The 13,652-nt window shown below is 41.6% G+C and overlaps 1 protein-coding gene across 1 annotated transcript in view; it reads right to left on the bottom strand.

Annotated features, from left to right (window-relative positions):
- RAB3C (RAB3C, member RAS oncogene family) overlaps positions 1-12,652 on the bottom strand; it is a 142,297-nt gene extending 129,645 nt beyond the window's left edge. The window contains exons 1-2 of the mRNA XM_084503805.1: positions 12,582-12,652; positions 2,451-2,678 (exon numbers count right to left, since the gene is read on the bottom strand). Of these exons, the coding sequence (XP_084359931.1) occupies positions 2,451-2,678; positions 12,582-12,605 (252 nt within the window). The 5' untranslated portion in view covers positions 12,606-12,652. The remainder of the gene's footprint in view (positions 1-2,450; positions 2,679-12,581) is intronic.
- Between the last annotated feature and the right edge of the window lie 1,000 nt (positions 12,653-13,652).

Here is a 13,652-nt window from a genome sequence, read left to right as displayed (position 1 = left end):
ACATTCATTTATTTTTATATTTATGTAATATAAATGGTCTTTTACAAATGCAGTTTGAAATGGAAATGGATATTGCACAACAATTCATTTTAGAAAATTATTTGCAAAATCAAAGATAAATAATAAAGTTTAATATAGAGAGGTGTTACATATACAGATATTGTATAGTGGGAATGATATAGCTATTGATACAACTTACAAGATGGGGTGATAGTTCTCTATTTCAGATTTTGTGCACTGGAATAGATTGCTGAGATATTTAACCGATTTTATTTAAGGACCCAGGGGTGCAACAGTCAATAGATTTATTCTAGAAAGTGTAACTGCAACATAATATTCTAACACTTAATTTTCCATCTAAAAAGTGTGAACAGCAATAGTGAGCTGTTGTAATTTCAATTTATTTGGCAATCACAAGGCTTTTATGAATTGGCATTAAAATTGCAATGGGAAAAACAAACGTAAAAAAAAAAAATAAAAACAAACAAACAAACACAAAACCAAGAAGCAGTGCTGGCTGGAGTAAAAAGCTTTAGAATGAAAGTAAGACCTGAAGTCTTGTTCCCTTAACCCTATGTCCTGAGAGGTGTTTTCATGAAGGTCCTTTCCATACCCTGAGCCTCTGCTCCCTCCTCCCTGTGGGACACAGAAACCTTTTACTTGTTTCACACATTTCACTTGAAAGTTTTTTTCAGGCAAGAATTCTCCTGTATGCAGAACATTGCAGTTCAGATGGTGTTGCTGCCATACAAAGACTATCCAAATGTCCGTTCGACTAGAACTGGAAGTTTATTCCAGCTGGCAAGAATACAGCTGCTACATCCTCTCTATGCCATGGATAGCCCTGGACACATTTAGATTAATGGACTGCTTCAAGCCAAGCACATATTGGTAGTCTGGCATGAAAACACATTGTGGGAAATATACTTGTGTCAAAGCAATCACATTAATATAACATCATAAACTGATGTTGCTGCTTTTGCTAGAAGACACATGAACGATAAAATCTACCATAGAGGCTACTTGGTAATTAAAAGAAGAACCCTGTAAGGACTATAATGTGAACACAATTTTATTGTTCCATTATCAAAAAATAATAAGGTAATGTCAATGTGAATTATTATGTGATCACCATCGTTAAATTGTTACAATGAAACGAGCATGTTATTGCAGTGAAAACATGCACATGATACACAGTTAACTACTGTGCAGCACTATCTATTATGCTCTTGATAACAGCAAGTATCTGAGCTTAAAAAGGTAGAGAAGTTGAGAAGTAAGGAGTCTGAGTTCCAATACCTAGAGGGCACAGAACAACAAATCATTTGAGATAACAAGGACTGTAGCCTACCTGAGATGACATGAATGAGATACATTTCCTAGGAAACTAGGAAATTCACCTTAGTTTTTACCTTACTAATCACAGTCTTCTCGTAAGAAATGAGATTGCTGGGAACCTGTGCCATATTAAAAAGAAATTAATTTTATCTGTCATTTAAAATGGGTTAGTTTACATGTAGTCCTGTTTGACCCGATGTTTCACCAGATCTATTGGCTGCCCATCATTAAATACATTTTTTAATGACTTGTATTCATGCACAGAAAATCTTAGTTAATTAGGCTGTTATCTTGAAAAAGAAACATTGCTCAAAATCTTCAGATACCCAAGGAAGATGGCACAAACCTCAAATTTTAACTCCAGGTCCAACATTGTTAAAAGCTCTGCTATCAATCCCTCTAGCTGGGTATCACCATCACCCAAGAATGAGGAGATATGATATAGCTGCTGCATAAAGATCTTTTTGGCTATCCTTTCCTGTTGAGAAACGTTTGCAGAAAAGAAGAACACCTGTTCTCTGGCATCACAACTCTTCCAGTTTGGCATTTTTGTACCATACATGAGGTGCAGGCAAAGGACATGAGTTTTTGTACTTTGGGACAACACAGCTGTTATACTCTCACCTTCCACGTTTGCTTCCTCAGCAGAAGAAGGAAGAGGTTTCAGGTGATCAGGATGACAAAGGTAGATGACAGAATTAAAAAATATGCCTTCTGTTATGCATCCATTATCATTTCTCCTAAATGAATTTTTACTTTTGGTCGGGAAAAAGATCATAACTGGTACTTCAAAATAATCTGTAATAATATGAATCACTTTCAATAAACTATATATTGCACAGTAGTTTATACCTGGCTGCACAGATTATCGATATATGTCATCCTGTGCGTTTTCTTATTGGAATTTATTTCAGAATACATACTCTGCTGTACTTGGAATACCTTAAAAATCTGTCCATGTTCTAATATTCTAGACAGCAAAATGATGCAGGAAATAATTTCTTTTTCATTATTCTGCCATATATGTATACAAAGGTTATGACATTCAGTGGAAACCCACAGCAGCTTAAATGTTATCTATCAAACTTATAGAACTATTATCCTTGGCTTACCCAAATCTGTAGCTTAATTCTTTTTTCATTTTTGAAAACTGTTTTTACTTTGAAATCGATCCCGACTGTGCTTACAAATGCAGAAGTAAAGGAGTCATCAGCATATCGGAACAAAAACGAGGTTTTCCCAACACTGCTGTTGCCAATGATGAGCAGTTTGAACATGTAATCAAAGTTCTGGTCAGATGTATCTTTCTGGCCATATCTGGAATCTTGAGCAGATGCCATCTGTAATTCAAAACAAAAAGAAATAATTTACTGTCCCTTGAATCACATAAAACTGGAAACATTTAGATTTTATTGGAATTTTGGTAACAGACATATAGGAACTGAAGAATTTCACAGAGGTTTAAGTAATTTCTATGTAACGACTTTAAGTTCTTGACTAAATGTGGTCTTGGGTACCTATTTCTTGTAATCATGGTAATAGTTGCAGTTGCAAAAGAGGATGTATCAAAGGTAAACATCACCAGTGACTGGTACTGAAAAAAGAAAAATCCTTCTAAAAATCTAGGACAGCTCTTGAGTACATGGTTAAAAATATCTACATCCAGAAAATGTGATGAATGAAATAAATGGTGAAAATATAGGCAAAGATACTTTTCTTCATATGTACAAGGAAGAAATCAGAGATCACTGGTGAGTTATGACATAGGAGGTATAGTAACAAGCAAAAGCTTAATCTGTTTCATATCTGATACAATTCTTGAACAATTTATTTTACTGTAAATATGCTACAGTGTTTTGTAATATCTACAGCCTTTTGTATTGCCTACAGCCTACAGCATTTGCTATTAGTAGCTTTCAGTTACCATACCATCATATAATGAATTGAGACCTCGAAAATAAGGTCTTAATTTTTTTCAGTTCCCGGATTATACACAGTTTTGGAATTTGCAATGTTGGTGCAAGATAATCATAAATGACAATTGCCAAGGTTTTCAAATTTAAGTCCTTAAAATAAGGCTTCTAATCCATATAAAGCATCTGAATAAACACAGATTACAAAAACTGAATACTGCTAAATATCAAGCTTATCTTCCTTAGAGACTTCAAAGATCACAGGATCCGTTTATAAATTGTATGCCTTTGGCTTTCAGGAGGGTTGCAGAGGTTAACTTGAAAACTCAACCACTATTTTACTTGGAAAGCTCAAAAAGCAGATGGCAAAAGTAACAACCTCAGAACTAGGTAGTGTTTCATTTCATACACTTTCTAAGAAAAATCTGAAGTACTTTTGAGGTCTTGCAGGATTTTAAATTCTTGCATTTTGGCAATACTAAGGGTATTACATTTACACACTGATTTCATAAAGACCAACAGCATAGACTACCATAAAGATTTTTGGAAAAGCAGCCCACATCCACGTTTTCTAAGATAGATGTTGCAGAGCGCATTTGGGCAGTCTGAGAGGACAGCTGGAACCTGGACCTTGCAGAAGGGTAAGGGCTGTAACCCACCTTCTCAGCAGCATTTCAATTACTGCTTACATTTTCTGAGTCAATTCTGCTGTCTCATAGTACAGTATGCCAGCTTCTTTGGGCTACTGGAGAGGCATATTAGAAGTGGGGACAAAAATTTCTGAAGGAGACAATGAAAGTAGCAAGCTTTTAACAGGAAATTTGGTATAAGATTTATATTTCATAAATAATGCAGTACTGAACGTTTGATTTTTATTTGGTTGTGACTAAAATTCTTGACTAAATGTGGTCTTGGGTATCTACCTGTTTCTATCCTGTGTTTGCATTGTCTTTAATATTTATTCTCTTCTTTCACAGACATGCAACAAAGAAGGTTTTAGAAAAAAATATATTCCAAGTGTATGCATCAGTAATATTTCGTCCTTTTCTATAGTGAAAGACAGAAAAAAAATCTTTTTCACCTTTACTACTCTCCCTTATACTAAAACTATATGGTGATATTTCGTCCAGAACATATGAAAAAGAAAATCAAAATATGTTTAAGCTAGTCTAATCACAACAGGCTATAAAGTAGTAAAGAACAAAGCACTGATATTACATAAGACTTCCAACAACAAGTCAATGAAATCTGGCAGATCGAAGACTGTGCAGTGGCTGGGGATGCCAGTGTAGCCTTCACACTTTTGCCAACAGCCTGTTCTGCTGCCTTGCTGGCTTCCCTCCGTAATGCAGTAGCTAAGACCATAGTTACCACTTCTAACAAGAAGAATGATTTTGTTTCTTGGTTTTATCTCCTAAGAAGTCTCCCATGTAATTTCTTCAGCTTGCTTAAGGCTTACGAAGAGAGATTTTAGCTTGCTGGCCCCAGACTCATGTGCCTTATATTTCATCACTATGTACTTCAATGCTTCACACTTCAGAAACAGTATGATTCAGTGAGCAGAGGAATCTGGAGACCTGGATGCTAATAATAGTCCCACCAAAGCTTGTACATTATGTAGCCTTCTTGAGTAAGAAGATGTTTCTTGTTGATGCTTTTAAACACAGTCCTTCCCCGCAAAGAAATTCAGTGCTCCTCTAAATTAATGTGTTTATGTGCATTACCCATGTGATAGTTTTCTTAAAAGTTCTTTAAAAATTATTAAAAAATAAAAAGCAACATCTTTTCTATGCCTTGAACTTAAGGATTCATTATCTACAGTACCACAGGCAGAATTATGGGCAAGTTGAACATGGAAATGCAGCCAACTTTTATTTCAGATATAAGAATATTTCTGCCTATTATAAGATGCAGAAGGCACACAGAAGGCATGCGAAAGGCCTAGTTTCTCTACCTTCCATCTGGGAAATCAGGAGAGGACTAAGTTACTGATAATAATTCAAAATATTCAGGGACTAACTTCAGTATAGAGAGGCAGTCTCCTGAGAACAGCTGTAGTGCTCCTTTCCTGTGTCCAAAACACAGGTGAGTTGTAGAGAAGTACTAGTGTCTGCACTGGCCTGAAGAGACATCAAACTCAGCACTGGTGCTAATGCTTTGCCATTACTTCCTAAAATCATATTCCCAAAGCTCATTCACTTTATAGAAAGCACGTGGACAGATTTCTTAGAGTACAATTCACATCACCTGCATCAGGCACCCACTGTAAATGAAATTCTAGAGGAGTCTCTATTTTTCTTGAAGGGAAACCTAGATCCTTCGTCTTCTTGGGCTTTGTAAATACCCCTGCAGTGCTTCTTCTTCTCAAATGCAAACTGCTGTCTTCAAGTATGGAGTGTACTCTAGACATTTCCATGTATTAATATGTCAGTTCACTCCTGACAGGACTTGTGTAGACATTTGTGTACTATATAGGCATTCAGCAAAGAAATGTGAAAAAGCTGATGCTGATGTTATGTTACTCCTTTGGAAACAATGTTGGAGACAAGCAGCAGGATTGCCATACTCAGGCCTGTTAATTAAATAGTGCATACACTGACAGAAGCCAAATAAACACGCCAACCTCACTTATATTCTGTTTCCAAGAAAGCAAAAACTTTACCTTTAATTTGACAAACTTCTCATCTGAAATGATAAAATGGCTATATTAAAGAAGCAACACTTTCAGTAAAACACAGTGAGTTATCCCTTCAGTTAAAATTTGTCCTTTTTAAGTAAAATTAAAGAGAAAGAGGATATTTCCATTTCCATTGCATAACCATTTTTCTTTAGAGTAAGTCCCTACTCAGATCTCTACAGCCAACATGACATTAGCACCAAAGGCAGCCTCAGGCCACCTCCTAGTGGACTCAAGAAAGACCTAAAAGCCCATGGGGAACAATAAGCGCAAGACAAAGGTCAGAAAACCTATAGTCAGGAGATACCACATGCTATCCTTACCAAAACCAGGGAGAAGGTAAGTCCCCATCTTGAATATGGCCAAAGAACAAAAAAGGGATGGCTTTGTGTGCTTCTCCGCTTACAACTGTATTGGGTATTGTTAGCAGGGAGCTATAGTGGGGGTCTCTGTGAGCAGAGCCCAGCAGCTGTTCACATCAGTTGAGAGCCAGCTCCACGTGACTCAAAAAGGGACCCGCTGATGGCTAGAGAAGAGCCAGTAAGTGATGCTGGTTGTGCCTTCGTGAGAACAGAAGGGGGGAGGGGGTGGGAAATACTGCTGGGGAACAGCATCTGGGAGATAGAGAAGAGTGAGAAGCAGCCCTGCAGCCACCCGGGTCAGTGCAGCAGGAGGGCAGGAGGTGCTGCAGGCAGGCAGCAGCAGTTCCCCTAAAGACTGTGGACAGGTCTCTGGTGGAGCAGGTTGTCCCCCTGCAGCCCATGAGTCCCACATGGAGCAGATCTCCACGCTGCAGCCCGTGCAGAAGCCCCTGGTGGAGCAGGTGGATGTGGCCTGGAGGAGGCTGCGGCCCATGGAGAGCCCCCGCAGGAGCAGGCCCCGGGCCGAAGCTGCAGCCCGTGGAGAGGAGCCCACGCAGGAGCATGGGGTCTGGGGGGAGCTGCTGCCCACCCGTGGGGGACCCGTGCTGGAGCAGTTTGCTCCTGGGGGATGGACCCAGTGGTATGGAGCTATGTGGGAGCAGGTCTTGAAGAGCTGCTGCCTGTGGGCAGCCCCCGCATTTTGGGAAGGACAGCATCCCGTGGGAGGGACCCCGTGGAGATCAGGGGCAGAGAGGGACTGTGAAGGAGCAGAAGAGATGAAGCATCAGGGACTGACCACAGCCCCCATTCCCTGTTCCCCTGTGCCCTTTGGAGGGGAGCAGGTAAAAAAAGGATGGATGGGGAAAGGTGTTTATGGTTTGCTTTTAGTTTCTCTCTGCTCTGTTCTGGTAGCAATAGGCAATAAAATGCATTAATCTCCCTACTATGAGCCTGTTTTGCCCATGAGAGTAATTGGTGAGCAATCTCCCTGTCCTTACCTCAAACTTTGAGTCTTTTCCAGGGTGTTTTCTACCCCTTGTCCATAAGGAGAGGGCGTAAGAGAGCGGTTGTCCAAATGGGTGAAACCACCACAACAGCACAACTTTCAGCTCCTTAAATTAATATCATTTATTGGCATAGACAACTTTAATCATCAAGCAGAGTTCTCTTTACCAGGCACAGGTAGTTTGCAAGTCTCATGTTCAGCTGCTTCCTTGATCCCAAAAGAACAGATTAAAACAGGGCAGGGCTGAGAAAAAAAAAAATCAAAAAAAGCCTTCATGATAATAATGAAACACTTGGCTATGTTTCTCTTTATGGCCTTAGAGGACCTTTTCCTTTGACAGAATTAATTTGAACAGCTTTTTCACTTAAGCAGGGCAATTTGCCATGACCTCCCTGGCCTGCACATCACTTCAGTTTTAACTTATATACGTGCTCCACTCTGGATGTCTATGCAGAATTAATTGCCCCTGGAAAAGAGGATGCCAGAAGAAAAGCTGGGATTGAAAACACTAAGGTTCATTCCTTTGTGTCTTCCACAACTACTTTTTCTTCTTTTAAAAAATAATAATAACTGGCACATCTTAAAGGAAAAGATCAAAGGGAATTCTAGGGAAAATGTCTTCTTTCTACCTAATTCTCGCAAAGCCTTGTGGATCACCCTCAACATCTAATTTTTAACTGGCCAATTAATAAGTCTTAACAGAGTTCAGTGGACAAAGCACCGATCACTTATTTGGAATCACAGATAGCCAGCCATCTGCAGAGCACATCTTGTCAGCCAATGTACTTGGCAGCATCAGGAGAAGCTTATCTGCTGCAAGGTATCATGAGGTTATATTCACAAATATTTGTAAGCATAACATACTTAATCTGAAAGGTGTAATTAAAAACGCAACGCTTTATTATAAGTGACATAATAATAAAAAATTCCAAGTTAGGGAATATTGGGAGAATATATAGGGAGATGAGAATCTAAAACATTTTAGAGAAGCTCTACTTACTTCATATCAGCATGAATGTGGCCACAGTGCTGGCAGCTGCCCAGAACAGCAGAATGCGATGTACCATAAAGAATGGTTCTGGCAAAGTTCTAGCACATGAATTCTGGTGATCTACATGTACTTGTGGTGAGCTACGGCATTACTCAGCTATTTTCCATTACTCAGCCATCCTTCCTTAACCTAAGTTTACCATCTTCAAGAAAAGAGTTGCTTCAGAAAGATATTTCCAATTCCCACTCGCTCAAAATACTTCAAATACTGGCAAAAACAGAAATAAAGTCCTAGGTGTGTTAGTCTAACACAGGACGTCAAGAAGTCACCAAAATGGTACAGCTCTGAAAAGAATAAATAGAAGATGCATCAGGCAAGATATTCCAGTCAAAATAAATGGTGATTTACCAGGGAGTAAGAAAGAGAATGAGGAGAGTAGATGGCTACAGCCCTCTGCCATTAGCCTTATCAAGTGCAGCACTTTGGGCCATGAGATGTAACAGAGACTGTGCATTTTCTAAATCGGTAAAGCAGCTGCATCAGGCCAAAAGAAGAAGAGAAATACTAATGCCCCTGTCTAAGGCATTAGTGAGATGCCATTAGCAACAATTGTCATCAAACGTGTTTATGAAAGCTGACTTTAAAAAGGAAAATATAGAAAAGGGTTACGGGGAAGACCAAATGAATGAAGACCTTAGACTATGAGTGAAATGTAAGTTAAAAAAAAAAAAAAAAAAAAAAAAAAAAAAAAAAAAAGTAAAGTGTGTGCTGGTTTCTCTAGATAGTAACCTGGAGTAAACATTTGGGGATGAGAACTATTCAGATGGATGTGTCCTGGAGCAGACACTGATCATTGAGACAAAATGTATATAAAGTGGTCCTGTGTGTCTTTGAGATAGAGATTAGAAAATATCTAACCTGAAAAGGAGTAAGCTTCAACAGTACGCCTCCAAGTAGGGTTAGTGACAGGAAGAGGACTACTGGCTCCAAATGCAGATTGATCAGTTAACAAAAGGGTGCTTTGGTTAAAAAGTTTGCTCTCTGGACTCAATGGCTTGGTATAGGCCAGTACGTCTAGTTTGAACCAAGAATAATCTAATAATTCTGCTAAGTGATAGAGATGAATTGGCTTGATAAATTCTGCATCTAATACCTCTGGCTTGGCTTTTTTCATCATATTTTTCTAACCTCTTAAATATCTGGAAATGCCCTTTTTGCTTGCTGTTGCTTTTGTCCATCATGTTTGGATGTATCTGTTATAAACCATTTCTCTCTGGGCATAACCATACGTAGTGACAAACGGATACAGAAAAATCAGAAGAAAATGTTCTCATTTATTTCCTTGGCAAAGCATCAGAAATGCTTATATTGTCTTTACAGATTATTTACCATTCCCTGTTATTCCCTTACCTCTATGGCATTAGTGACCTGTGAAATTATTTGCCCCAGCAAGTGAAAGAGAGTCTGCAGAGTTCTGGAAATTTCTACAAACTGTCACCAGTAATGCCCATATGCTGTGATAAATGCTAAGAACAGGTTATCCAAACCACATTCCAACTTTTTGATTTTTGCAAAGTGCAGGGATTTGGAAAATGTGCATGGTACAAGCAGAAAAAGAGTGAAGCTTGGAGAGAGTGAATTGATGGGAGAATAACAGAGAATTTCCCATCGAATTTTCATTTTTCAGACTACCGTCAAGACCCTAGGGGAAACTGCTGAGAGATGCACAGACATTTCAAGTAATTCAGACCAGTTATTAAAAGAACACACAGAAACCATACACACATCTGTGTTTCACAGAAAGAAAAATAACTAAATAAATCAAGTTCACTGCTTTTGACTCTTAAAACAAAGCCTTCTCCGTCACCATGAGTGCTGTTCAGATTTACAACTTTCCTTTAAAAATACAACTAGAGATTAAAAGAAGTCACAAACTCTGACCCAGATCCAGTAATATCTGGCAGTTTACAACAGCCAGTTTTTGCACTGGGTAACTCCCTCTCTGACAGAACTGTTTAAGCTGTGTCTTTTATAATTTTTGGCCTTTCTCATCCACAGAGAAATTGCATGAGCTTGAGATTCAAACAAAGGATTCATAAGCATAGGAAGACTGCCACTGTATGGGCCCTTTTTCTTATCCTTTTAAAAAATTTTAACTTAGTTTTCTTTTTAATTATTGATTTATGGAAATGGAAAAAATGATGCTTACACATTCCTCTGACTTGTTTTCATCATGATCAAAAGACATGTGCTTGGTCACTTGTTCTGTTGCTCTACAATTCAGAGAGACGTTAGCTCTAGAACAGACTGTTCCATAAAGCTGTTGTGTACAAACAAGCAACTACACTTGTTTCATGTAATAGGAAATCAGATAGCCATAAGAAAGAAATCAGGCAACTAGTTCTGCTAGTTCTAAACCATATTTGAACAAGGACCAACCATACCGGCCCAATGTGGGAAAAAGAGAAGATGGTTAGAAAGAAGACCCCAAAATAAAATATTGTTTTGTTCAAATATTTAATAAGAAAAATATGCAAATACACAGGGAATGGTGCAAGCACAAGAAAAAAAAAAAAAAAAAGAAACTACAAAAGGAAATCAAACCTTATCTACCAGGCTGCATTTTCATGTCTTGGAAAAATCCAGATTTTTTATTATAATTTTGGATCCAATATGTTAAAAAATAGACATCGCTTGGCTGTATCACCAGTTGTGAAAAAGTGGAGTTTATAGTTTTTGTGTCTTTAAAGCTCTTTGCTGTCTCTTTTTATACTAAAGCTCTGCCTTCTGCTGACTTTTATTCAATTACATTAAACAATAATTCAATTTGTACTGATAATCAGATATAAAAAACAAGCAGCAGTTTTCTGATATGTCAAGTACATATATTTTTCTAACTAGACATTACTTTCCTCAGATTTTATTTTAATGTCCCATCACCTTGTTTCCACACGTATGTAGCAGTGCCAGTGCATTCAACACCTGTCAAACGTCAAATGCAAGTGACCAATCTGTATTTTTCATCCTTTACTAGCAAAATCTGCTTTTTATGAAAGACTCTCCAAAGCCAATGCCTGCTAAACATAACTTTGATATCTCAATAAGCATGTGTAAATAAAAGGCAAATGCTAAACAAATATTCCCAACACATGCATGGAGCATGCAGAACTAGGCATTTAAATGCCTAGCACCCTAATTATTGCTGTTCTTCAACCAGAAAACTGAAAGACATTTTTACTGAAGAGTGGCTTATTTCTAGTGCACCGCTTTGGTTGAAAGGTTTCAGCATGTGACATCCAAGCAATTGCTCTGCAAAAGATTTATGAGACGATCATTCTCTATCCAAAGTCACAGAAACCCAATGCCACATCTGCGTAACTTAAGGTTTCAGACGTCTTTTTGAGCATGCATATTGAAGAGCTTGCAGATCCTCCCTTCAAGCTGATATTCTATTATTGCCAGAGCAGATATCCAGCATGAAAAATATTAGCTAACAGGGCTGCAGTTCATAACTTAAATCACTGCTGACTGCGAAAGTGCTCTTTGCATTGTACAAAAACAGTGGGATTGATTGTTACCAATCCACCAGCAACATGACTGATCTTCTGTTAAAAAACAGTCATGTGTTCGAGCGTGTAGCCTGGGGCCCCCAGAGCCCCTGCAAGACATCGTGAAAGGAGCCCTAAGAAATAGCTGGCGCATGGCTGGCCACACAGTGTAAACTGTTTTGAAGCAACTACCCAGAAACTGCCCAAAGACGCACGCAGTGTCACCAGTGCCCCTACATGATTTGTGTCTCACGGGGCACTATGCTTTCCCTTATGCCAAATGGTTGAAAAGGGGCCACCTCTTTGCTGCTCCCAGCCCTCACACCGAGCCACCTTCTCCTGGTGCAGGTGGATAACTGCTCCTGGAGCAAACCGGCGGAGGGGACACCTCGCCGACATCCCGCACTCCCAGACAGGATCCCAAAACACCCCATCCTCAAAACCCAGCACCCACACGAGGAGCCGCCACCGACGTCGAGGGGCACGAAGGGTGTCGGCGGGGCCCCGTGTGCTCACCCCACCGAGACCCGACACCCACACGTGGACACTGGCGGGGTGCGAAGCCCCGCTGCCCTCCTTCCCTCCCGGGGTAGCGGGACGGGGGTCGCAGCGAGCCCCCCGCCCCACAGCGGGCTGCCGGCTGCCCCGTCCCCACGGGGGTCCCCACACGCCCCCCGGGGACCCTTGCCCGCTGCTACCCGCCCCTCCCGGCCGCGCTGCGCCCGCCGCCCCCCGTCCCCACCGACCTGCACGGGCGCTTCGTGCCTCATGGCCGGGCGCGGCCGCAGCTCGCCCCGCTGCCGCTGCCGCTCCCGCCCGCCGCCCGCCCGGGCTCTGCCGGCGAGCCCGCCCCGCGATCAGCACCGGAGCTGTCCCCGCTCCTCCCTTCGCACCGCCCCTCCGTCCCTCTCCCCCCGGCACCCCTCCGGGAGATGTAGTCCCCTCCGCACCGCTCCCCAGCGCCCGCCGCCGGCGTGCCGGAGGGGAAGGACTACAACTCCCACCATGCTGCGTGAGGAGGTGGAGAGCGGGGAGGGAGCCCCGGAGCGGCTGCCGGGGAAGGCTCGGCCGGGCGGGCAGCGCTCCCGTGCCGTGCGGCAGGGGCCGGCGGTGCGGGCGGCACCGGCCCGCGGCCGCCTGCGCCGGGCTTCGACGCTGCGGCCCCTGCGCCGGGCAGGGTCAGCCCCCGGGGCTCCTCGCCGCCGTTTTCTGCTCTCCGTGCTCACGCTGTCATTCTTGGCTTGTGTTTGGTTCGCAGCAGGGCTTTGAGGAACGGTCGCGCCGCCGTGGTGGCACGTGCGGTGGTACCGAGGCCGTCCGAGACCTCGCCAAAAAAGCAGCACGCCTTTTGCATCTGCCCCCGGGCCTGTCTCTGTTGTCCAAGATGTTCTAAGCATCTTTCTCGGCCTTTTTTTTTTTTTTTTTTTTTTTTTCCCATATCCGTATCCTCTAGTCCTTGGTTATAAGCCCAATCTTACAGGTCCCAAACAGGTAGGAAAGTGTATGATCAGTGTTGTATTCGGATTTAAGATTTGGTTTGTTCCCCCCTGATGAAGCAGTGAAGATGAAACGTAGGTGTGAGCAGTGAAGGCAAGCAGTTTGGGATGTTTGCCACAGGCTGGATGCCACCAGGACAGAGAAGAAGGCGGGTGGGGTGGCCAAGGTGGTGTGGAAGCCAGTCTGTCTCTGCACCTCGCACTGCTGTGTGTGTGGTATATGCTGCTTAAAGTAAATCACCTGCAGGAGTTGTGACATACGCAAATTGTATAAAGAAGATAGGAGTACGGACTAAAGTGTATATAAGACGTTCTATTTTC

The sequence above is a fragment of the Aythya ferina genome (genome assembly GCF_964211825.1).
Source record: "Aythya ferina genome assembly, chromosome: Z".
In the NCBI taxonomy this organism is placed as follows: Eukaryota; Metazoa; Chordata; class Aves; order Anseriformes; family Anatidae; genus Aythya; species Aythya ferina.
Note: the sequence above shows the minus strand (reverse complement) of the source record. Positions and strands in the feature narration are given on the sequence as shown.